Genomic DNA, 23,959 nt, shown 5'->3' on the forward strand with positions numbered 1-23,959 from the left:
CTTTGCTCATATATGCCACGGGTATGCCCTCTTGCATCAAAACTGCTCCAATGCCCTCACCCGAAGCGTCGCACTCCACCACAAAGGGCTTGCCGAAATCTGGTAGTGCTAGAACCGGAGCTGTAGACATAGCTGTCTTCAAGGCTTCGAAGGCCTCCGTTGCTTTGCCCGTCCATTGAAACCCACCTTTTCTGAGTAAGGAGGTCAGCGGGGCAGCAATTTTGCCATAGTTGGCAACAAATCGCCGGTAGTACCCTGTCAATCCAAGGAATCCTCTCAATTCCCCTCGATTAGTAGGAATCGGCCAATCCACCATATTCTTGATCTTGCTTGGGTCGGCTTCCACTCCTTTTACAGAGATTATATGCCCCAAGTACTCCACTCTTGACTCTCCCCAAAGACACTTGCTCATCTTAACTTTTAGCTGGTTTTGTCGCAAGATATTTAATACCTCCCGCACGTGCCGCAAGTGCTCACTCCAATTCCCGCTGTATACTAGAATATCATCAAAGAAGACGAGCACGTACCGACGCAAGAGTGGGCGGAAGAGGTCATTCATCAGCCCTTGGAAGGTGGCCGGTGCATTGGTGAGCCCAAACGGCATGACTCGGAACTCATAGTGGCCATCGTGAGTTCGGAACGCCGTTTTGTGTACATCTTCAGGGTCGACTCGGATTTGATGGTATCCCGCTCTTAAGTCAAGTTTGCTGAAGTAGGCCGACCCTGTGAGCTCATCCAGCAACTCCTCGATCACCGGTATTGGATACCGGTCCTTGACAGTAATTGCATTCAAGGCTCGGTAGTCGACGCAAAACCGCCAACTCCGGTCTTTCTTCCAACCACGACAGCACCGGCCTCTGACAGCCTCGTAAAGACCTTGTGGGCTAATGCTTTTCTCACCCCAATGGTCGAAAGCTCCCTGCCATGGCTACGACAAAATGAAGAAGAAGGAGATGAAGATTTAGTTTTTGTCAACCTCAGCCTTCCACAGCAGTCAACCGTCGCCACCCCAAGAGGGGCCTCACCAACAACTATTGTAGTATTCCGGATGACCAAAGGCTCCTTGCCATGGCTGCAACGGGATAGAGAAGGACCTGAAGATTTTATTTTTTGGGCCAACTTCGGCCTTCCATCGCCGCCGACTACTGCCACACCGTCGGGAACCCTACTTAAGCAACTACTGGAGGTGGTCACTACTCAGCCAAGGCTGCCACGTGCTAAGGCAACTCCTATGGCAATGGCTAATGGAGATGGAACTAAGAGAGAAAGATTAGGGATTTCAAATTTTTTTGAAGACTCTAAGTGGTTAGAATTTCAAGAAGGCTACATTGTTGGGCTTGACCAGGTGGAATTGCTAGACATTAGTTGGGTTGGACCTAAGAGCCAAAGGGGTCAAGTCAAGTTGGAGTCATCTTTGGACTTCGGGACTCAGTTAAGTCAAATAAGGGACATGATCAGAAACCCTCTACTTGACTTAAGACGAGTTTGCTTATACCAGGATACATTTGACTCGGATCCTAATCCATGGAGTGGGCAGAATGATTATAAGCACAACCAACAATCAGTTTGGCTAGCTGAACCTAACTTGAGTCACTGGGAGAACCTAATCTAGATCCACCAACTGCATCTAACTCGACCTCCCGAGCGCAATCGGATGCACCAGATTTCTATTACTGAACTGACATTGAGTCAATTAGTTCGACCACCCGAGACCAAGTGGACTCAATGTAGATGGACCCGAATTTCACCTTGGACTAGTTGGAGTACGGGTATCCAAGCTCGACTGAGGATGAACCCCTTTGAGGCGGTTATGGTCGCACTACCCCTATCTTGTGTGCCTACGAAAGACTCGCGGCGACGGATCAGACCGAGCTTGACTTGGAACTTGCTGATCGAGAATCGAGCGGCTGATGCTGTCGCGGTTGGAAGATTGTGGCCTTCTCCTTCGAGTTGTAGCTCGGTGGAAAGCTGCAACGTTATCGCCGGTGATGGCGCTATCGCGGTCGACTTTCGATTGACCGAGGAGAAAGGTGGAAGGCCATTAGAGGCCATACATGATTTCTTCATAGTTGCTGACTCGCTGTGGTTGCAAATGAAGGTGGTGTTAGGCGGCCCAAGTGCTGGAACTTGCGGTTCTGAATCATCTCCCTCACCACTGATGAGGATTCCTGATGAGGAATATCCAGCAGCCACGTGTGGTATTCCTCCATTCAATAGTGGTTCGCACGGTTGTCGACTCGTCGAAGAACTCCATTCTGACGTCAAAAGAACATTTCCAACCGTTGAGCTTGCCGAAGGAAACTGCTGCCTTGAAGCTAGACTCCTCGCCGTTTCTGCAGGGATTGGGAATGGTGCAGCCAGCCCTTCACAGTTTGTTGACGACGTCTCCGATGCATGGGAAGATGTGGAGGTTCCGAGGGATGCTACAATGGTCGAGGATCCCATTGTAGCGGACAGCCGTTCGTTGCGGCTAACCATGGGTCGAGGTGTAGAAGCTCGATCTTGCCTGATAGCCGAACTCTCCGCTACTTTTGTGATGAACGGGGAGGCCGTGGAGGATGTTGGGTATGTTGTAGAGGGTTCTCCATGCTGCCTTGTGATTGCCCTGCTTGTTGAAGAAGGTTTCGGCCACGCCCGAATTTCCCGCAGCATCTCCATCATCTTTTGATTATTGATGGCCAATTGCTCTGAAATAGACCCCAACACGGCTTGAACGCTAGGTTCTTCCGTATTCTGATTAGATCGGGCGGTTCCACGGGTGGAAGTCCTTGCAATCGTTTCTCCCTCCTCTAGTGGGAGAATCTCTTCTTCATCATCTCGCCGTGCAGCCATGGATCTGGTTGTCGTCATTGGAAGCGCTTGTCCGAGGAAAGGTGGCTCTGATACCAGCTTGATACGATCTTCTCTTTGGGGCTAAGGCTCTGATACCAGCTTGATACGATCTGGCACAGAACTTTGAAATTAGATCCCAAAATATTCTGTCGTCGGATTGACGTGAGATTTTGATATGTTGTAGCCTCATAAAAGGGCTTTCCAACAAATCTAGTTACAGGCGAATCGGAGTTAGGGATCTCGAGATATCGTTCGTTTAGTGGCTGAACATCAGGATGCTCTGTTTTGGATTCGTGGATGGAGGCATGAGATCCTAGGTAATGGTGGATAGTGGTGGACCGGCGTTAATGTGGTGGCACCGGTGAAAAGTGATGGTGGAACGGTTGTGGTTGATGGAAGGATTAGGGCAAGTGTTGGATAGATTGGACGAAAGGGGAGAAGAGGGCCACCCCTAAGGGACTAGGGTGATTAGCCGGACGAGGGAGGTTAGAAGCGGCGTCGCCGGGGATTGAGAGAACGGGAGTGAAGAAGACGAAGGAGGCATGGCAAAACTCAATCTCAATAATCAATACTAATTTTGGTTGCCCTACACATCCTTTTATAAGCTAACCAACAACTCACATTAACCCTAAAACACAATTTTTGCCGACCGCGTTCGAACTCGCCCGACCGTGTTCGAACGCACCGAATTAGCTCTTCTGGATTTGCGAACGCGATGCAGGCGTTCGAATGCGTGATCGAACGCGCCTGTTGGTATTTGCGAACGCGATGCAGGCGTTCACAGTGCGTTCGAACGCAGAGTACATTCTTTTCTCCACGTTCACAAACCGCATTCGAACTCACTCCACCCGCGTTCGAACGCGACTTACAGAAAACTTATTTTAATGGAAATTAAACACTAAAACATGAAATAAAAACACTCCTAAAGTGAATCCATGCTCGAGACGACGTCGGTGAAGTCCGAATCGTATCATCACCTTAGAGGTTGCCTCAAAGAACTTTATCTTAAAATGGAGATATACTAGAAGCAGAGGTCCAGGGTAGATTGATTGTGGTGGGGGAACGAAAACTGCATGTTCTTCTATAATACAACCACTTCCCATAAGAGGCGACGATCAACTTAATATGTCTTGACAATGGAGACACCTTGTGCAATCTTAATGCTATCAAGAATGCCATTTGCAGCACTTCAAAAAGTTGTTTGCCTCCTGTAATCCTCCTCTCATTGCGATTTGTCCTAACATCCTCATTTTGTGTCTCAAGACCCTCGTACGATGATGGAGCACTTGAACTCTTTTCTGTCACAGCAGGAAATTGAACCTACTCTTAAAAACCTCGGTCCTAACAAAGCACCAAACTCAACAGGTTAAACGCCCATTTCTAATAAGTCTATGGCCTCACCTCAAAATTGATATTTATATGTGTATTCAAGAAAAAGATTTTTGAATACACGAGGGACTTCAAAATGATCGGCTTGTCCAACACCTTGTACAAATTGATTAATGCGAACCGACTTGATTTGATTCGCAATAGTGATACAACTTGGGTGTCTCAAGCTAACTGGATAGAGGCTGAAACCCCTTAATCTAATTAGTTTATTTGCTTTTGCAATTTAGTCCTTATATTATGTTCATTTGCTTTCAACTTTAGTTGATTTGAGTTGATGTTGTCGGCTAGCCAAACCGACTTATACCGTGGACATCTATTAATACATAGGTTGGACCACATTTGTTATTATTGAATGAATTGAAATTTGACCAAGATCTTTTCCCTTTCCATCTCCCTATCATGCGACCTCTGTCTCTCTCTCTCTCTCTCTCTCTCTCTCTCGCCGAGCTTCATATTTAGCCATGGTTGCCGCCACCACTGCCCTTTTTCTATATTCAACTACCCCCTCTCGTCTGTGAGAGTTGGTTCCCCGTGAGGCTATTTGAATGCTCGCGGCAAGAATACTTGTATTAGGTCTATTTGTTCAGTTATTCGTTTGTTAGGATAGTCTCTAAATATGTGGATGGTAGTCTCATTCGACGATTATTAAATTATGGAATGGATAATTGAGTTAACATATCTTCTGCCCTATAATCTGAAGCTTCTCTCTCCTCACTCAAACCCTTGTCACGTGCCACCTCAACGCTGGTTACCCTTAGCCTCCTTCAATTGTTAGACCCTCCCTCCTTCTTGGGATACTGACCATCTTCTCCCCCGCTCTTCTTTCACCCAATAGCACCTCGTGCAAATCCTACCTATAACCCACATCCACTCCATCACCACCACTTGGCATCAACACCTCCATTGTAACTTTGCCTATTTCATCATAGCAACATGTCAAATCTATAAAGGGCATAAATACTAAAAATATAGATCAGGAAGATACGGAATGGATCGATCTAATTTTATAATTTTTTGACTATGAGAGAATATATGCAAAATATTATTGTTCGACTGTGCAAACTGTCTTCCTGTCCACAAAACACAAATCAATAACTGAGATTGGGTTATAACAAGTGGTATCAGAGTTACCATTCCTCGAGCACCATGCCAACAACCAGATCCATGGTGTCGAGACCCCTTGAAGCCACCTCAGTTTAAGCAGAAGCAGTGGAGACATTTAGATCTGATTTGAACCTATTCAAGCCGATTCGATCTAAGTCGATCCCTAACATGCCAACAGTTGCTTTTCCTTTATTTTTGCCAAGGAATTCAAATCTTGTCTAGGTGATGGCTCTGTTGATAGAGTCACAAAGGGACATTCAAGCATCCATGGAGGCCATGGCACACTTCATAGGCACACAACAAAACCCGACGGCAACGATGCCTCCTATTTGCACTCGAAATCTTGAATCGATAGAGGCTCCCTTTTGCAACCAAACTCCTCCACTCCCACCACCACGTGAAGAAGGACCTAAGAAGCCCACACCACCATTAAGAGAGCCTCTTATGACATCTCATCAATATTTTTGTCAAAACCAAAGTGCCATGGCAATCCAAGGGCATCAGCAATGCAGTAGCAAAACCTGACTCAAAGGACACTATAGTATTTAGGCCAGACTTGATCTTCTCCACTGCTAGATAGGCCTCAACCTCATCCACTACTCGATCGATAAGGACAAAGGACGATACATTTATGATCTTACCCATTCCTTTCTAAATATCTAGGAAAGATATTTGTTAGGGTAACTTAGTAGCTATAAGTTTTCTTTCTTATATAAAGGGCTCAAACCCTATACTTGTATTTCATCTAAAGTTTGAGTAAATAAAAAGAATCTTCTAAGTATTAGTAAAGGCTGTCTTCATTTCTTACATTTATACTAACTTTAGTTCGAGGATTACATAATCTTGCGAAGAAGTTGGACTGTTGCACGGACCAACACGCGAGCGACGATGAACCGGCGAGCTACTGCCAAGACGACGACGGACGACGACTCTATGACCGCCGCCAATGTTGCTGCCACGACCGAGGTTGAGGCCTATGCAAGCGCGCCGAGCACACCACTAGCGGGGGGAAGGGGTGCAACTAGAGCCTGTAGCGACCCTTCTCTTCCAGCGGCTACTTAATCTCCAAGAGTGGTCGCAAGAAGAGATGTAGGGTTTGAGGGCCGACCTGCGGACATTGATACTTGGCGGACAGTTGCACGATCCCTCCTGTTTGCCGAAGCCATCGTAAGGAACTGCATTGGCCTAGGTACTACCCTCAACCGCCGCCCCCTTCTTCAGCATCCAACCACCCCCAAAGGCCACCCTCACTTCGATCAGCCATGGATGGGAGGACGGGGAAACTAGTAGGGGAACCAGTCGGCCACCGAGCCTACAACAACCCTTGCCGCTGATTGTTTCTAGTCTATAGCAGACAAGCTGTGACCAGCAGCACCCATCGTCGGATATTCATGTCCTACAGCCATCACAACTGGGCAACCACGGTCTGTAGCCATCACACCTAGTCCTCGGCTTGCAATCACCCCCTCTAGCCCACGGCCCGCAATAGTATAGCCCAGTGGGCTTTGTGCTGAAGCTGGCGCCAACATGGGCAACCATTGTACGGTGAGCCCTTGCTACCGCAGCCCCCCGGCTCAAAGCTTAGCTTCATGCTTTTTCCAACTTAGGAAGATGTCGGACTAATTCACGGACGAGTTTTCTTTGGGCAGTTGCTGCCAGGCCAATGGGTGGACCACCCAACCCACCGAATACTAGAACTACCCTCAAGCCCACTATGGACCAGAGGGAGGAGGACGGGACCATAGACGTGGATGGGATCTAGAAGGAGAAGACGTCACACTGGAGGGCCCTTGGGGGAATCGAGAGGACTTTAGATTTCATTGCGGTAGAGACGACTAGCGGCGACGTGAACTGGAAGTGTAGATCCGAGGCGGTATATGACCCCAACTATGACAACGGCATCCACAGGTGCACTACTCAGCTCAATTTTCCAAAGTTCCAAGGAGGTAACCCATTAGATTGGATTTTTTTAGCTGAGCAGTTTTTCAAGTATCAGGGCACAACGAAGGGGTTACTCGACATTGGTACTAGTCGGTGAGCGCCCATCAAATGTTCAAGTCATGGACTGAGTTCATAGAGTGGCTCTCAAGACAATTCAGGACCTCTGGCTTTGAGGACTATCATGCCACACTCTCCAAATTGGTTCAGCAGACATCCGTGGCTGTGTACTAAGAGGAGTTTGAGCGTGTGAGTATCCGGTGCCGACCCCTTTGGCCACAGCAGCTATTGATCAGCACGTTCATCTCCGAACTACGCGAGGAGGTCAAGGCCGACATCCTCTCCTTACGACCTCAGACCTTGAGTGAGGCCTTTGAGGATGCCATGTGAATGGAGCAGAAGCACACGGCCCTTAGAAATGCCCTAAGGACCTCATGACTAGTTGGGACAGCCGAAATTTCCCACGTGCACCAGATGGGGGTGGAGGGCCGATAGCTGCTTCGAGGGCTAATCATGCCCCCTTAGGGATGAGGACAGCATAGAGATCGACTAAGGGATCCAGAGGAGGAGGGGCACGAATCGTAGTCTGCACTTCGATACAATGAGCGATTCACCCGGGCCACCATTGCGGCCAGAGCCACCGAGAGTGTGATGTTGATTGACAGTCATGAGGAGGCGAGCGAGGAGTTGATAGAGGATGACATGGTCGGCGAGAATCTAATAGAGGTCGGGGACAAGGGCCTAGAGGAGGATATACCCGCTGAGATCTCTATGCATGCTTACTCAGGAACGAGCGCCCGATACGACTCGATCGGGTTGGATTCATTCACGACATATTGGGTTCATGAGATTAGCCTATATATCTAGTTTGATTTCTCGTATTTAATTTTAGCAGCCACCTTATTAGTTGAGCCATAAACTCAAGTACTAGCTAAACATGGACTCAACTTATTAATTAGTTAATTAAGTCTAGACTACTCAATAAATTGTTTTAGTCGAGTCATGAGATGTATGGTGAAGTCAAGCTTGACTTGGGCTAGTCGAGTTGAGTTAGTTGATCAAGCCCTGATTAAAGTCGGTCTAGGGTGAGCCTCTATAAATATGTGGAGGAAACCTTAATTTGATCATAATATGATAATTGCATTGGCATTCCTGCCCCTTTCTCCCTTCTTCTTGCTCTAGCCGTTGGCGCCCTCTCCCACCTCCTTCCTTCCACCGCCCAAGTTCTTGGACGATCTCCTTTAACTCCTAACCCTCTCTTCTGCAGTAACTTCTCCCCCTTCACTCTAAAAGAAGAGTTATCCTATAACCTATCTAGCCATTGAAGGGCTAACAAACTAGGATCCATCGACCTTCAGTCACTATTTGGCCGATATCTCGAGATCTAACCGTTCAAACTTTGAGATCTTAGATTCATTGGAAAGCTCTCTTCGAGAGAAACAATATATCAATTTCAATTGGATCCAATGGTTAGATCAACTATAACAACATTCAAAATTTCTGTGCAAATTCTGTCCATAACTAGTTGCAAGACGATTAAACCTTTCAAGGGAAAATCAGATCGTAACAGTGCCCCAACGATCCTATGGGTGGACAGGGTGGTCAAGAAGTATAGCGTACACATACTCATTGATAGCGGGAGTACGCATAACTTCTTAGATGAGCAGCTCGTGCGAAGGATTGGCCTAGAGGCCAAGCCCATAATCGGCTTTGAGGTCACCATCGGAGATGGCATGAAGTTCCAAGTGGAGAGCGTTTGTCGCGGGGTCTCATTGAGGGTGCAGGGCCACAACTTCATAGTGGATTTGAACCCCTTGACACTATGTGGAGCAGACATCGTTTTGGACACCTAGTGGCTCCAGATCCTAGGTCCGGTTATGTTTGACTTCTTGCGCATGCAGCTCACCTTTTAAAGGGATGGATGAGTGGTGAGATTAGATGGGGTCCGAACTTAGCCACATCCTACACTACAGCCACTGATTGGTGTGCCAGGCACGGAAGAGCTCTCCTATTTCCTATAGTTGGCCCCGACGATGCTGGAGCCCGCTCCAAGCTTAGGCAAACCTACTAGTCTAGTTGCTTACTAACTTTGCCGGGTTATTTAAAGCCCCAACGGAGCTACCCCCTGCTAGGCGCACTGACCACAGGATTGAGATTCTGTCGGTGGCCGAACTGGCCAATGTTTAGCCCTACCAATAACCGCGTGCGTAGAAGAAGGAAATCTTGAGGCTAGTCACCAAGATGTTAGAGCAAGGTATCATCCAGCCAAGCCGGAGCGCATATTCTTCATCGGTCCTATTGGTGAGGAAGATGGACGAGAGTTGCATTTTTGCATGGACTACCGCACACTAAACTTCATCACTATCAAGGATCGGTACCCCATACAGATTATTGAGGAGCTACTAGACGAGTTGATGGGGCCATCCTTCTTCAGCAAAAGCTCGACCTCCACGCAGGGTACAATCAGATCCAAGTCTGACCCGAAGATGTGAATAAGATAACATCCTGAGTATGATTGGAGAAGCGATCATGCGGCCAAGCCAAATCCGTTGACGTTTGACAATCGCAATGGCAATGGTCATGACAATGGCAGCCAAGAAGCCCGCAAGGAAGGTGCCAAGAAGACCTTCAAAAGACGGAACCAAAGGTCGACATATCAGCCCCAAAATATAAAGATTCCATTCTATGTTTGTAGGGATAACCATTGGACACGTGACTGCCCAAATCAAAAGAAATTGCACGCTATCCAACTCGCGGAGGAAGATGACAGCGGTGATGTCAAGATGATTAGAGCCATTCAACTAGGGGTGAAAACGGGTCAGATTAACTCTAACTTAACCCAATTTGGATCAGATTCGAATAAAAAATTTCTATCTGATTCAGATACGGATAGAATTTTTGAAAAAAAAAATCCGAACATGGGACGGATATATTTTTCGAATTTAGATACGGATATCGGATATCCGTTTACCGACATATTTTTTTGAATGATTTACAGTTTTTAGTTTGTTTATTTAAATAGTGAATATTGATATTGTTACTAACAATGTGTTATATATTATTTGTAGAGATTAATTCCTCTAATTTTATATATATTTGACATACAAAAATTTATTTGTGGTGAAACTCTTAATATTTATGTTAATTACATCTAAATAAAAGATCATAATTTGTTTAAACTCGATCAATATCTATTTAAGATCTGATCCTCTGTCCAAAAATTATCCGTGTTCGTTTAGTTAGGATATGGTTTTAAATTTTACTATCCGTCCAATATCCGTATCTGAATCTGTATCTAGACTAAAAATATGGATCTAAATATGGGTTGAGCACTATTCTATCCGTATCCGATCCGTTTTCACCCTTACATTCAACTCATCAATGCCATCCAAGGATAGACTTGGGATGGCAAGTCCCATGAGGAGAAGGGTCTAATATACATTGACATGAAAGTAAACTGGGAAGCTACTCGAGCGATAATCGACATCGATGCAACCCACAACTTCATGCCACTCGTGGAGGCCAAACAACTTGGCCTCAAGCTGGAGAAGGAAAATAGACAAGCGAAGGCTATAAACTCTAAGTCTTGCTCAGTCTTAGGCATAGACAAAGACATCAAAATCCAGCTTGGCTCATGGAGAGGGTAGAATGACATAACAATGACAAACCTCGATGACTTCCAACTCATCATCGGTTTGGAGCTCCTTATTTTTTGGTCAAACTTATGCCAATACCACATCTTGGAGTGGTGAGGATCTTGGACAAAGTTATGTCATGTGTTGTGAGGAACAACGAATGCCAAGATGCGCAAGACATCAATGGCAATAAGCAACGAGGGCACAGCTGAAGAATTGTGAGGGCGATAGGGGCAGTTGCAGATTAGGTTGGGGAGAATGTGATGCCCCATCAAAATTTTAGTCGAAGCTGAAGTGCCATGGCAACCCAAGGGCATCAACAATGCAGTAGCAAAGCTTGACTCAAAGGACACGATAATATTTAGGCTATACTCAATCTTATCCACTACTGGGTAGGCCTTAAGCTTATCCACTACTGAATCGATAAGGGCGAAGGACGATACCTCTTTGATCTTATCCATTCCCTTCTAAATATCTAGGAAAGATAATTGCTAGGGTAACTTAGTAACTAAGTTTTCTTTCTTATATAAAGGGCTTGAATCTACTACTTGTATTTCATCTAAAGATTGAGTAAATGAAAAGAAGTGAGACTTCATCAGGATAGTTTTTCTCTAAGTGTTAGTAAAGGCTTTCTCCCATTTTTACTTCTATACTAACTTTTGTAAATACTTCATCAAGCACATGCGCCCCTTTCCTCTCTCTCTCTCTCTCCTTCGCTCCTTCTCTTTCTTCTTCTCCTTTCCTTCTTTTTATTTTTCTTCCTTCTCCCCGCCCACAACTACCATTAGCCCCTTTTGGTGTTCGCCACGTTGGAAAATCGTTAGAGTTGCTATCATTACAGAAATGACTGCCGGTGAGTCACCCATAACATTGTAAAGTTAAATTTAGTGTTTTATCTCTCGAGTCTTTCTCTTCTTGGTCTCACCATGATCTGACTAGCCAACAACCTTGTGCCTTGCCAGACTAGTTTGGTGAGCTTCCCATCCTCGTGTGGATGCCTTTAGTGGCATCCTTCTATACCCTCATGGTCGGAGCCGCCGAGTGGCCCCTTGTCTTGGCCGACGGCCTTCGCAAGGGTAGTTCTCACCGTTGGCCGCCTCTAGCAGTTGGGCTCCCCCTCGGCTAGCTTCTGCTTTCCTAGAGGAGGGTGTCGATGGGGTTGATCAAGGGTGTCGGTGTGGTTGGTCGAGGCTGCCGATGGCTGGGATCACCGACAGCTTCCCCTCCCCACAGTTGGGGCATTTGGTTGCATTATGGGTAGCCGTTATCTCCTCCATCTGCCACTCGAAACCGCGGGTGCCTTTCTCTACTGATGGGATATTGACCGGCATGCCGGCTCAGCTGTCAACAGCGGTGCTCACTGACAGCCCATTCCCTTCTCATACTCGGTTAGGTTGCGTTGAGGAGCGGGTTTGGGATGGGTCGAACCCTTCCTTGGTGGGTTATGGCCCAATCTTAAGGTTTAGGTTAGGTTGAGCCCCAACCCTAGTTAGCTTAGGATGGGTGCAGCTCAACCCAAGGTGGGAGTGTTATTGAGCTGCCTAGCCCAGCTCGGGCTTGGGTTAGCTGCAACCTAACCCAAGTTGTTGTTGGGTTGGGCTGCGGCCCAACCTAGGTTGATGGTGGGATTGGGTTGTTGTCAGCCTAGCCCATGTTGGGTTTGGGCTAGGTGTAACGCAATCAATGGTGTGATTATGGGTTTGGCTGTGGCCCAGCCCATGTTATTGTGGGTTGGGTTGTGGTCCAACTTATTTAGCTTTCTTAATGCGTTGGGGGCTATGGGCCTATCTATGGTAGGTTTGTACTATTTGGGTTATTGGCGGCTCAGCTCATTTTGCTTTGAGCTTTAGGCTGACCCAAATAGATTAATTATGTTTAATTTATTTTAACATTTTATTTAGTTAATCTTCTCAAACGTGAGACTTAATTAATCATTTTTAGCGGATAACAGTGTTTGCTATATTATTTATAAATCAATTTTAATATTAGACTGTGCCTTGAGAGTGCAATTATAGTGGTTGACTATATTTTGGTTAAATTAGTTTTAGCAAATGAGTCGTTGACCTAGGGATATCTATATTAATTGCTCATGTTGAATAATTAATATAGATTACCTAGGGAAATTATATTAAGTAGGTTGTCTTATTTAATGAAGCGAGTAAATTAAATGTTACCTATGTGATTTACCCTAAATCGATAATAATTAGTGGAATAATAATTCGAGGTAAATTATTTTAAATTACTTTTAACACGTGTTAGGCGTCGGTATAGTTATGCTAGTTCTACATAATTAATAAATATAGGAATCTGTAGATGGACCTAATTAATAAATATAGGAATCCGTAGATGGACCTAATTAATAAATATAGGAGTATTTAGTTAATTATTATACATGACAGTTTGAAGTGATGCATGTCATATTATACATTGCTAATGCACGTCCGATATAACAACCTATGCCTAAAAAAAGTTTGCATGGCACGATGTGGCTGGCCTCTTGCCATGTTGGGGTGGCGCAGGCTAGGGGTGCCACGCACCCCCAACCATCGGCCCGACCAACTAGGCCAATCCATCTAGCTCCCGGTGGGCCGCTGGTGTCGCAGCCACAACATCGATGTCCCCACCGCCTCTCTCTCTCTCTCCTCTTGCCGATGCCGGCCTACTGTCACCGCCACTACCGCCATCGCCACAGTGACCAAGGCGAGCCTCCTTTCCTCTCTCCTCTCCTCCCTCCTCTTTCTTCTCCCCTCTCTCTCAGTTTCCTTTCATTCAGTCTCTCTCTCTCTCAGTTTTCTCCCTTTCGAGCTCTTTCTTTTTCTCCGCCACTTGTTGACGCTGGCCTACCGCCATCGTCATCGCTGATGACAGCCCCCATATCCTCTCTTCTTTCTTCTTCTCTCTCTCTCTCCCTCTTTCTCTCTCTTTCTTTCTCTCTCCCTCTCTCTTTCTTACCTTGGGCTTGGGCTCGCGCGAGCCAAGCTGCTTGCTGGCCAGCCGCAGCTGCTACCCTCCCTATTTGCTCGGGTCTACAAACCCCCTCTCCCCCCTCCTCCCTTCTTTCTTCTTCTTCTTCTTCTTCTTCTTCTTCTTCTTCTTCTTCTTCTTCTTCTTTTCTTTCTTTCTTCTTCCTCTTTCTTCTTCTCCTTCTTCCTCAGCTCTTCCCCCTTATGCAACAGTGCTGGACCGAGCCCTGCACCGTAGCAAGGGTTGCTCCCTTTTAATTTTTTTTTACATTAATTATGTCTTATTTTATAAAATTTAGGTAAATTAGTTTATTTAGATGGTATATTATTTTGATAATTTACACTCACTAGTATAAGTATTAGCTAAGTATTTTTAGTATAATAATTTATTAATTATAATTATAAATACTTGTATATGAATTTATTTATAGTTTAGTCATTGTTTATTAGATTAATACATGCAATCATATTGATAAAATCTTATATTTTATCTATTTAGTTTTATTAAAAATAATTAAATTAGATAAGTTTCTATTAATGTTTATGTATATTTATACATGCATATATGTAATATATATATATATATATATATATATATAATGTATTTCTAGCACCTTATTATTACTAAATATTAATTTCTATACAATAAATACAATAAAATGCTGAGCTCGGATAATTAATTTTTATATTAATAGATAATAATTATTGTATATCTGACTCTTTTATGGTTTTATATCAAAAGAGATTAATTATTATATGCCTAATATATAATTAGAATAAGGCTATCATAAGTATATATATATATATAATAAATCTAGTTATTTAACAAAATCTAATAAATTATTATATTTTACACTAATGAATTCTATATAGGATAAATGATTAACTTCGTACTACTTAACATTTTTAGACTCTGAACCCTCTTATGTGAGACCCCATGGACTTTGCTAATGATGAGTTGACACTCGGTTGGCGAATGTGGAGGCTACGTGATCCATGTCTTCTAATTTGACTATAAGTAGTCTTACCCCCTAGATGTCTTTCTCAAATTAGAATATATTATACAATTATGTATATGCATGTTTTGACCTCTAGCATGATTATATGACTTTATCTAGAGATGATTTCAGTGGAGCATATTTTATCATGCATTTGATTATGCTAATTTGGGATATGAGTACATTGATGATATACAGAGATGATTGAAGATAACTATAGCATTATGATTTTATGTCGAGATGATCTCTATCATGAGTATGCATGTGATAAACTAGCAAGAGCATGGATGTGTTAAATATATGGTTGGAGACTGCATTGCATCATTTTCCCTTTGGTTTCTTTACCACCCAAATTCCTGAGTTGCATAATCTGTTGTAGTACTGGATAAAATACATATGATTTGTCATTTAGAAGGAAAGCATAAAGTCTGATTGATAGGATAATTGATAGAAAACATGAGGGTACCCGAATAGGCACTAAGGTTAAGGGTGCCTGGAGTGATGATTATGGTCGCTGATATGCGATATCTCATGGCCCACGTCCAAAGTTAGTTGAGTCTGTACCCACAGATAATCGGACACCTACCGTTCGCCAGGGCATATATGTGGCGAATTATCCTCATGTGATTTCTATTAACTAGTGGAGTAGCCAATCTGGATAGATTTTGATATACCCTTAGCGTATGGCAGGGTATGATTATGACTGAGATACTCTTAGCATATGGTAGGGTATCCTCTGAGCCTACGAGCAGGATGTTGAGATCGGTACCGTGTATTGATTATGTACAGTGGTCTAGTATGATAATAACATGCAGAGATGACATTGATAATTGAGATATTGAGAATTGCATATGATTTTATTATCATCTGATATACCTAATTATCGAGTGGTCAATATACATCATATGTGGTTGCATTTGATATCATAGTATGGTCATAGTCGGCATGCATCATGTGTCATATTTGAGAGAGAGTTGTGATGATGATATGACATAGAGATTTATTTACACATTATTGAGAATTATATACTTTAATCAATTATGACTTGATATCTACCATATATTTATATATTATTGAGGATACATTCATATACTCATTCATGACATGATATATTTCTGATTCATATTATTAAGTACATGATTCACTCTATTTCTTTTCTATCCCCTCATATATGTGGTACGTGATAGCAACTTGAGATATCTTGAGAAGATATTTTAGAATGATAACGTGAGCTATAAGTGCAAGACAGTATAGATGATAATTTGTATAAAAATTGAGTTGTATCGTTGTTTATTATATTTGTACTTTATTGTATCAAACGATAATTTGTATAATACATGTCAGATTATAGTATACTCGTATATCAGTGATTTTAGTTGTATCTTGATGATTTGTCGTAGCCAGTGTGGACCCTGCTAGATTATGTATCTATCTAGTATGGTTGTTGTAGACTTGAATATTTATATGTTAATAGGTTTATTTGGTTAATAATATGATTTATTTGGTGTTGGATTATATGAGTATAGATATGTTAGCAAGTTTTATTTGATGATGCCATGATTATTTGTGCACATGAGTGTATCTGTGTGTGACGGGCCCCACCCGACCTGTCGCATGTGTCGCACGTGTCGTGTGGGCGCGTGGGTGTGCATGTGCCCGTGTCGGGCGAGGGCATTACATCCGCATTGGATGAGTATAATGAGTATGTGGTATTGATGCATTAATTTGATCATAATATGCATATTCACATTTACCTAGTATGGCATCTTTAATTGCACTACTTTTAGACTATAGAAGTAGATACTTTCTAGGCTTTATGATGAGTACCTTCTAGTAGAAATATGTTTACATTAGTAGATAATCCCGAGCCCATAAAGGATTTGGCGAAGACTAGTTTTTATTTATTTTATTCATGTAAATTAAGCTAGATGGCTTGTAGCCCCTACGTCGGCAATTGCAACTATTTATAGTTATGTATTTTGAGGCTTGTTATGTCCTATGGTGTTATAGGCTTATTTTTGTATTATTTGTGGAAATGTGGGCTTTTCTCTTTTTTTATTATGTGGTCAATATACATATGAAAATTACATGGGTTCCACCCATGTGAGGGGCACATGTATTTGATAGCAGGTGTTACGAGCGTCGAATTGCACTGGCCTCCATTAAAGCTACCAGTGGACGATTTTGGCAAGTGGGAGGACTTGGATGATTTGGCTCCTCGATGATCTTACTTTGAAGATCAAAAACCTCCACCACCACCTCATACAGAGTTTGAAGAAGAATATGGAGGATTACCAATAGGTGAAATGAAATGGATGAGGTTATGAAGGAAACTAAGGAGGAGATCCATGTTGAGGTCTCGATGTATACGTGCAAACCAACCGAACTGGCTTTCGTCTTACAACTGGGCCTCAATCAACTTGAGACTAAAGTTGAGATTTGGTTTGATTCTTTTCAAGTTATCCCTCACCTAGATCAGCCATATACTAACCTCAAATGTCCTTCTCCAAGCTTTGGGTAGACCTCTAGTACAACTAGTCCAACCAAAGCTGTGCATGCACTTACCAACTCATCAAATCATTCCTTGTGTTCGAACTTCGTTGTTCAAGCGAAACTAACATTCCAGTAGCGAATGAATGTAGCTCGGGTAGATCAGTCGGTGGGCCTAAATCCACAACCGAGCTAAACCTTCGTCAAACCCTTGCCAAGGTGTTCCCCATCATGGTTGGCCACCTCCTCATATCGGACGAGCTCTAGAAGGCCTTGGATGCAACTCATTTTTAGCTGGCTCAGGATTAGCCCGAGTCGAGCACACATCAAACCAACTCGGTCGATTTGGTCTCTTTTTTAGTTTTGGTTTCCCTTTCCTTCCTCCAATTTCATAGTTGAGGGAAGTTTGCTTAAAGGACCCCAAATGTGGTTGAGCTTGAGCCCAAGATGTATTAGAGGACTCATGTTAGACCAGCGGAGCCACCTAATCCAACCACACTCAAGTTGGGGAAGGATTAAAGAAGCGTTAAATCCACCTATCACTTTGAGGACAAAATGAGCAGAAGCATGGTGAAATGATGTGATCCGGGTCAGACCAGACCACCTTGTGGACCTTAGACTCATGGCTTGAGTTATTTATCTAACTAGTGATTTATTTTAGCATTGGTTTAGTTTATTTCAGCTTGTAGTTGGCTTGATTGAATGTTGGATTAGTCATGATTTGATAAATAAAATTGTTTGGCTAGTGCGTTCGAATGGAAGGAAAGGGTGTTCGAACGCTTGAAAAATGTTTGCAAAAATAGAAGAGCTATTTTGGCCGTTCGAACGCCCATGGCAAGAATGTTTGTATTAGTTTTTTTTTAGTTATTTGATTGTTACATTAGCCTCTAAATATGTGGAAGGCATCCTCATTAGGAGATTATTGAATTATGGAATGAATCATCTCTACACCATCTATTAAGCTTAGCATCAATATTATCCAAAGTCCTAGTCCAATGCTTCTATCTTAGTCTACAAGGTGTAAGGTCCACCACAAATAACGAATAAGGAAATCACCGTGCTGAATGTTTAAAACACCTTTCATTTATATCCCTCCTAATAATAGGGCTACACCATGAAGGTAAATATAAAAAGGATTTAATCTTATTAATCTTTTAATTAGTATGCGACTACAATCCTCCAAAATATCATTAATAATAATACAGTTTTTATGACAATCAAAATATCACCCGCATACATTAAATGACATATTTTAGTATTATGAGATATATCAAAACCCTCAAGACTACCTTCATTCATTTTTCTATTTAACATATTTGAGAGAATTTGCATTACAAGAATAAACACATAAGAGGATAATAGGTATCCTTGCTTAATACCATACCAACTATTTGCCCATTTAGAGCGAGCACAATTAACTAAAATGGAGTATCTAACAGTATCAATACAAGAATGAATCTACGAAATCTAATGACTGTAAAATTTATATTTTCAAAAACACAAAGGATAGCAAACCTTAACTTTATGTCACAAAAAAATTGATTATTACAATTATTTTAGTAGACAACTAAATATTTATTTTTCGTATTCCAGATTAGATGCATTAAGAGTTACAAATTAGAATAGCTAGTCTATATTTTTCTTTAACTTGAAACTAAATGGGCTCGAATAAAGTTAATTCTTTGTGAGTCTAGGTCAAGTAAAGAGTCTAAATTTGACACAAATACTACTCATGGAAAAGGGTTGAAATAGGAATAGCAATTATTATTTGTTATTATCAAAATGAGAGATTTATTTTAGAAATAATTATTTCTAGTTTTATTTATATTCTAAAATATTGCGTAATAATTATTTTGATGTGATATATATATATATATTGATGTAAAAGATAGAAAAACTGTATTATATTTTTTTAGAATTATAAAAATATATTTTAATTTGATATAAAATAGATTGATGGATAAATGGACCATTAAATTGGTTGGCTCTATGTATGCAATGCATGCCATCCATATATGTATTATCATTCGATGCATATGCAATGCTTTTGTATTGTGTCCACTAATGTGCAATGCTTTGGATATCTAGATGTGCAATGCTTTGGATACCGCTAGATGTGTAATGGTTGATCTCTACCTATGCAAATACTTGAGAAGCTATGGCTATATGCTCAACAAGGGAGAGGGTTTTCCATTTTAAGCTATGGCTATATGTCGAGAATCTTTAAAAAAATATTATATTTTATCTTTAAAAGATATTTTAAGTGAGTATCTAACCGTAAGTAACTAGTCTATCATCTCTTGATATCATCTTTTGGAGGCTATTAAAGATCACCTTCCGATTTTATATGAAACATACTGAATCACTCTAAATTCTATGTATTTATATTAAATTTATAAGAACTATGTCTCAATGGTTACTAAAACAGAATGTTCAACCTCGATGGTCTCTGAAGTTTAAAAATCTTTCATGATAAGCGATGTCTCATGCGAGCTAGCAAACAATGTTTTTACAGATTGAGTCATGAAGATTGTAATCTATAAGCCTCTGGTAATTACATATTTTAGTGATTGATTTTAATCCAAGTTTTGATACATGGTTTTGTACACAGTTTGATATTTCACATAAATATTCTTATGTCTGCAATTGTCTTTTCATGCTCTATTTTTCATGTTTATTCTTTTTATAATGTGTGGTAGACTCATCTCTTAGGATGTTTATTATTAAAGAAAATTAATTAGTATCAGGGCATATATTATTAAAGAAAATTAATTAGTATCAGGGCATATATTATTAAAGAAAATTAATTAGTATCAGGGCATATATAATGATTCACAATTTTTTCAGCATCTACAGCAGCAATATTGTTCTTGAGATTAACCTTCTCGACCTAGACAGAATATAGGTTGGATTTGAAATTTGTATCTATAAATCACACCTTTTGAAGAAGGAGAACAATTGAATTGGAGTGATACGGGCCACTAGTCCACCAATGATGAATTAGAGCATCAAACCTATCTCCAGTCGCCTAGATTTTTATTTTTTTTTAAAGCGAAAAATCTTGGCACGGGCAAACCTTCTTAAAAGACTCGGACTTTAGGCATTAATAACATAAAATTAAATCAAAATAAATAAATTAGAGATAATAATTTATATATAATGAGATAGATTAAGATCTCTTTCATCTGTAAAAACAGGGAAAGGAGAGAGACTTATATATATATATATATATATATAGAGAGAGAGAGAGAGAGAGAGAGAGAGAGAGAGAGAGAGAGAGAGAGAGAGAGAGAGAGAGAGGGGTTCATGTACTACAGCAAGTCAGCAAGCAGTACCCTATAGGTAGGGGTATTATAGCGAGTAGAGAGAGAGAGAGGAGTAAAAGAAATGAAAAAGACAGAGGAGATGAAAAAAAAATAGAAAAAAAAAGAGGGATTCGTCAGCAAGTCCTGAAAGAGAAAAGATGAGGAAAGAGAAAGAAAGAAAGAAAGAAAAGAAAGACAGAGAAAGAAAAAGAGGATAGCTAGTATACAATGTTTGTTTTGAGTTTGGAACCTAATCTAGTTCATTAACTTAATATCTTTTTAATAATATATAAATTCTAACATCAATTTAAATTAATTATAATTTTATCGATTTAAATATATCAATTTTATATCTTGTCAATGTTCTCTCTCCTCTCTCTTCCAAAAAATTTTTTATTACAAAAGAGCTCATCTTCACTGTGATCACAAAAAAATAAAAAAATATTACATGAACAAATTAAAATTTATTATTTAATATAATTTACTAATTAGTTAAATATGAGTTTAAAATGATTGACTTATATTTATATTTAATAAATTTAATAATAGTATTCTGATACTATTTATGACATAGTACTTAATTTTTCTAAAAAATAAATAATTTTATTTTTATGTTACATCAAGTTAATAATTACACTCTTATTTCAAATCTTTTTTCATCTACCTCTAATTACACTTGTAGGGCCAGCAAAAAGTTCCTCCCGTCCGCCTAGCCGAGGGCTACAGAAAGGGGGAAGGACAAAACATCCTTTGGCTCAATCCCTTAAACTCAATGTTGATGAGGCATATCTAGCTCGCTGAGTTATGGTGGCTTCCTTGTTTACATATTTCAAGATCATAAGGGCTTGTTGGGGCTGGTCCTAAATATAAGATGGGGTCTTGGTCATTTAACTAGAAGCTGAAGCTCTCAAAGTAACACTCATTTAGGCACAGACTTATCAACTACACAACTTGGAAATTAAATCTAATTTGTAGGTGTCGGTGAACCTTATCAAATCTCATTCTCTGGATCCTTGGAGGATTAAGCATATTTTGTTTGATATTTAACGGTTATTATCTTTATTAAATGTAATTTATGTTTCTCATGTTGGTAGAGGAGCTAATCATGTTGCGCGCATTGTTTAGCTGCCTTTAGTAAATCTGCTTCCTTTTTGTCTCATTGATTTGGGTTTGTCCCTGATGAGCTTTGGTTTGTTCTATTGAGGGAAACTCTAAATATTTTGTAAAACCTAGAGATTTTGTGTCCTTTTGAGGTAATGATTTATACCTTTCCAACCAAGAAAAATTGTGAAAAATTGATATTATTTATCATGAATCATTCATATATGAGTTTTATTAAGAATATTGAGAATTTGGATGTTAGAGAATTTATGATTTATGAAATATCTGTATAAGTAATATTAGTAAAAGTGAGATTCAAAAGCTAGGTTTAGAAGATAAGTCGAGTGAAAGAGAGTATTGGATTGTATTGTTACACTATACTACCAAGTAACTCTGACATGATGAAGAAAACGAGTGTTAAAATTTTGTTCGTGTTCAACTTAATTTTACTCATAGGCTAGCCAAAAAAAAGGAAAGGTCAATATAACTTTGCAAGAGCTTTTATTATGACCCTAGACGCCACCACGATAGTGACTGGTATGTTTTTGTTGTGCCAATTAGTACTACCTTAGATTCTCTCATCTCAACATAGGAGCAAGGAACGGAAGATTGTTCGATCTCTGGTTAGCAATCGTATAGATATATATATGCACTAAAACCGCCGATGCCCGTAGCGCGGGCATCCTCAAGAATCTCTTATCACTTCAATTTTAGCTGCATCGATATGGTCAGTGCATCATCTCATTTGGACTGTGGAAGGGGCCGATGTGACGTGCCAGCCGATCTCTGCCGGTCGATCAGCTCTCTCGCCAACGCTTGGAGGTCGCCGCTGCCGCCGCCAGGCGTGAGCTGCTGCATGATAGACCACTCGGGCTGCACCAACGGGCCGAAGAGGGCAGAGAGGTCGACGCTCATGGGCAAGCTCGTCGAAGAGGGGAGATCCGCTATAGAGAAGGGGGGCGATGTGAGAACCTGCGGCGGCGTTCGAGGGCGCGGTGGCTGTGGTGTCAGCTGTTCAAGCGTGGCCTGGAGGTAGGATAACTCCGCTTGTAGGTTTACAACCTGGTGGTGAAGAACAAAAAGAAGTTGTTTTCTGATATCATTATTACAAATTCAAGAATATTCTTGTGATCTACTAGAGATAATTAATTAAGATGGAGCTCGATAAAAGTAATTAAGGGAATGTTTTCGCTTGCTTAGCTTGTGAGGTTTTCCTTTCTAGAGAGCGACGTCTCATAGCTTTGTAAAGTCTACTACGGATAGCTCCATGAAACAAAACCTAACATCTAGCTAGCTGAATTGTTTTAACTATGAGAAGAGATTGAACCTGTTGCTGGAGAGCAGAGATGTGGGCTACGCAACCATAGACAGGGTCTCGGAGCCGGGCCTGGGCCTCGTAGCAGATGGTGATGACGGCGTCGAGGCGCTTGTGGGCGGGGATATGGAGCAGAAGTTTTGAGACATTGCTTGCGCCGAACACCTTGTGGACTGCCATAAAGTGCACTGTGCCTTGCTCGGAATTGAAGTATGGCGCAAATATGCATCCGCTTACGCACTTCCTTCTTAAGAACTTGCAAGCCCCACAAGGCCCACCACCAGCACCTCCACCACCACCACCACAACCATCTCCTCCTTCTACAGTACTACTACTGCCTCCGCTCATAGCGGTTATCCTAGCTTTCTTTTTATGCTGCTATATGTCTTTGTTTGGTTAGATCATGGTCTTATGGTGTATAGATCTAGAGAGAGAGAGAGAGAGAGAGAGAGAGAGAGAGAGAGAGAGAGAGAGAGAGGGAGGGAGAGCTTAGAAGGGAAGAAGACGGAGGATGAGGAGTTGATGTGGGTGAAATTAATTTTAGGCAATTATTTGTCCTATATGTGGAGTATCGTGTTAGGGTTACTGTTTGGGCTTTCTTTTCTTTCCTTTGTTATTTAATTTTGGTTTATTTGTATTGATGAGTCTTTAAAGCCACGCCAGGCAGCGAAGCCTACTCTCCCCCTCTCAGTCCAACACTTAGCAGCTTGCGTGAAGCAAACATCCGATGGAAAGAAAAAAAAACCACAACCCAGTACCACTCTCTCTCTCTCTCTCTCTCTCTCTCTCTCTCTCTCACACACACACACACACACACACACACTTTTTTTTTCCCCGCAACTGCTATCACAATCTCCACTCTCTCATCTCCATTGTGCATCTCCCAAGG

The 23,959-nt window shown here is 41.5% G+C and overlaps 1 protein-coding gene across 1 annotated transcript; it reads right to left on the reverse strand.

The window, feature by feature from the left end:
• Positions 1-22,170: 22,170 nt before the first annotated feature.
• On the reverse strand, positions 22,171-23,606 carry LOC140783390 (LOB domain-containing protein 30-like). Its single transcript, XM_073130266.1, has 2 exons — positions 23,083-23,606; positions 22,171-22,817 (listed from the first exon to the last, which is right to left on the reverse strand). The coding sequence occupies exons 1-2, from the start codon at positions 23,416-23,418 to the stop codon at positions 22,497-22,499; spliced, it is 657 nt and encodes a 218-aa protein (XP_072986367.1). The 5' UTR covers positions 23,419-23,606; the 3' UTR covers positions 22,171-22,496.
• Positions 23,607-23,959: the final 353 nt, after the last annotated feature.

Source organism: Typha latifolia, chromosome 3 (assembly GCF_019914945.1).
Source record: "Typha latifolia isolate L0001 chromosome 3, TyphaL0001v2, whole genome shotgun sequence".
In the NCBI taxonomy this organism is placed as follows: domain Eukaryota; kingdom Viridiplantae; phylum Streptophyta; class Magnoliopsida; order Poales; family Typhaceae; genus Typha; species Typha latifolia.

What these genes read in the sequence shown, in the direction of transcription:
- LOC140783390 (XM_073130266.1), bottom strand. Translation starts at nt 23,418, where the DNA reads ATGAGCGGAGGCAGTAGTAGTACTGTAGAAGGAGGAGATGGTTGTGGT. An exon ending in TCTCTGCTCTCCAGCAACAG is followed by an intron (nt 22,818 to 23,082) that starts GTTCAATCTCTT and finishes CTTCACCACCAG; the next exon opens with GTTGTAAACCTACAAGCGGA.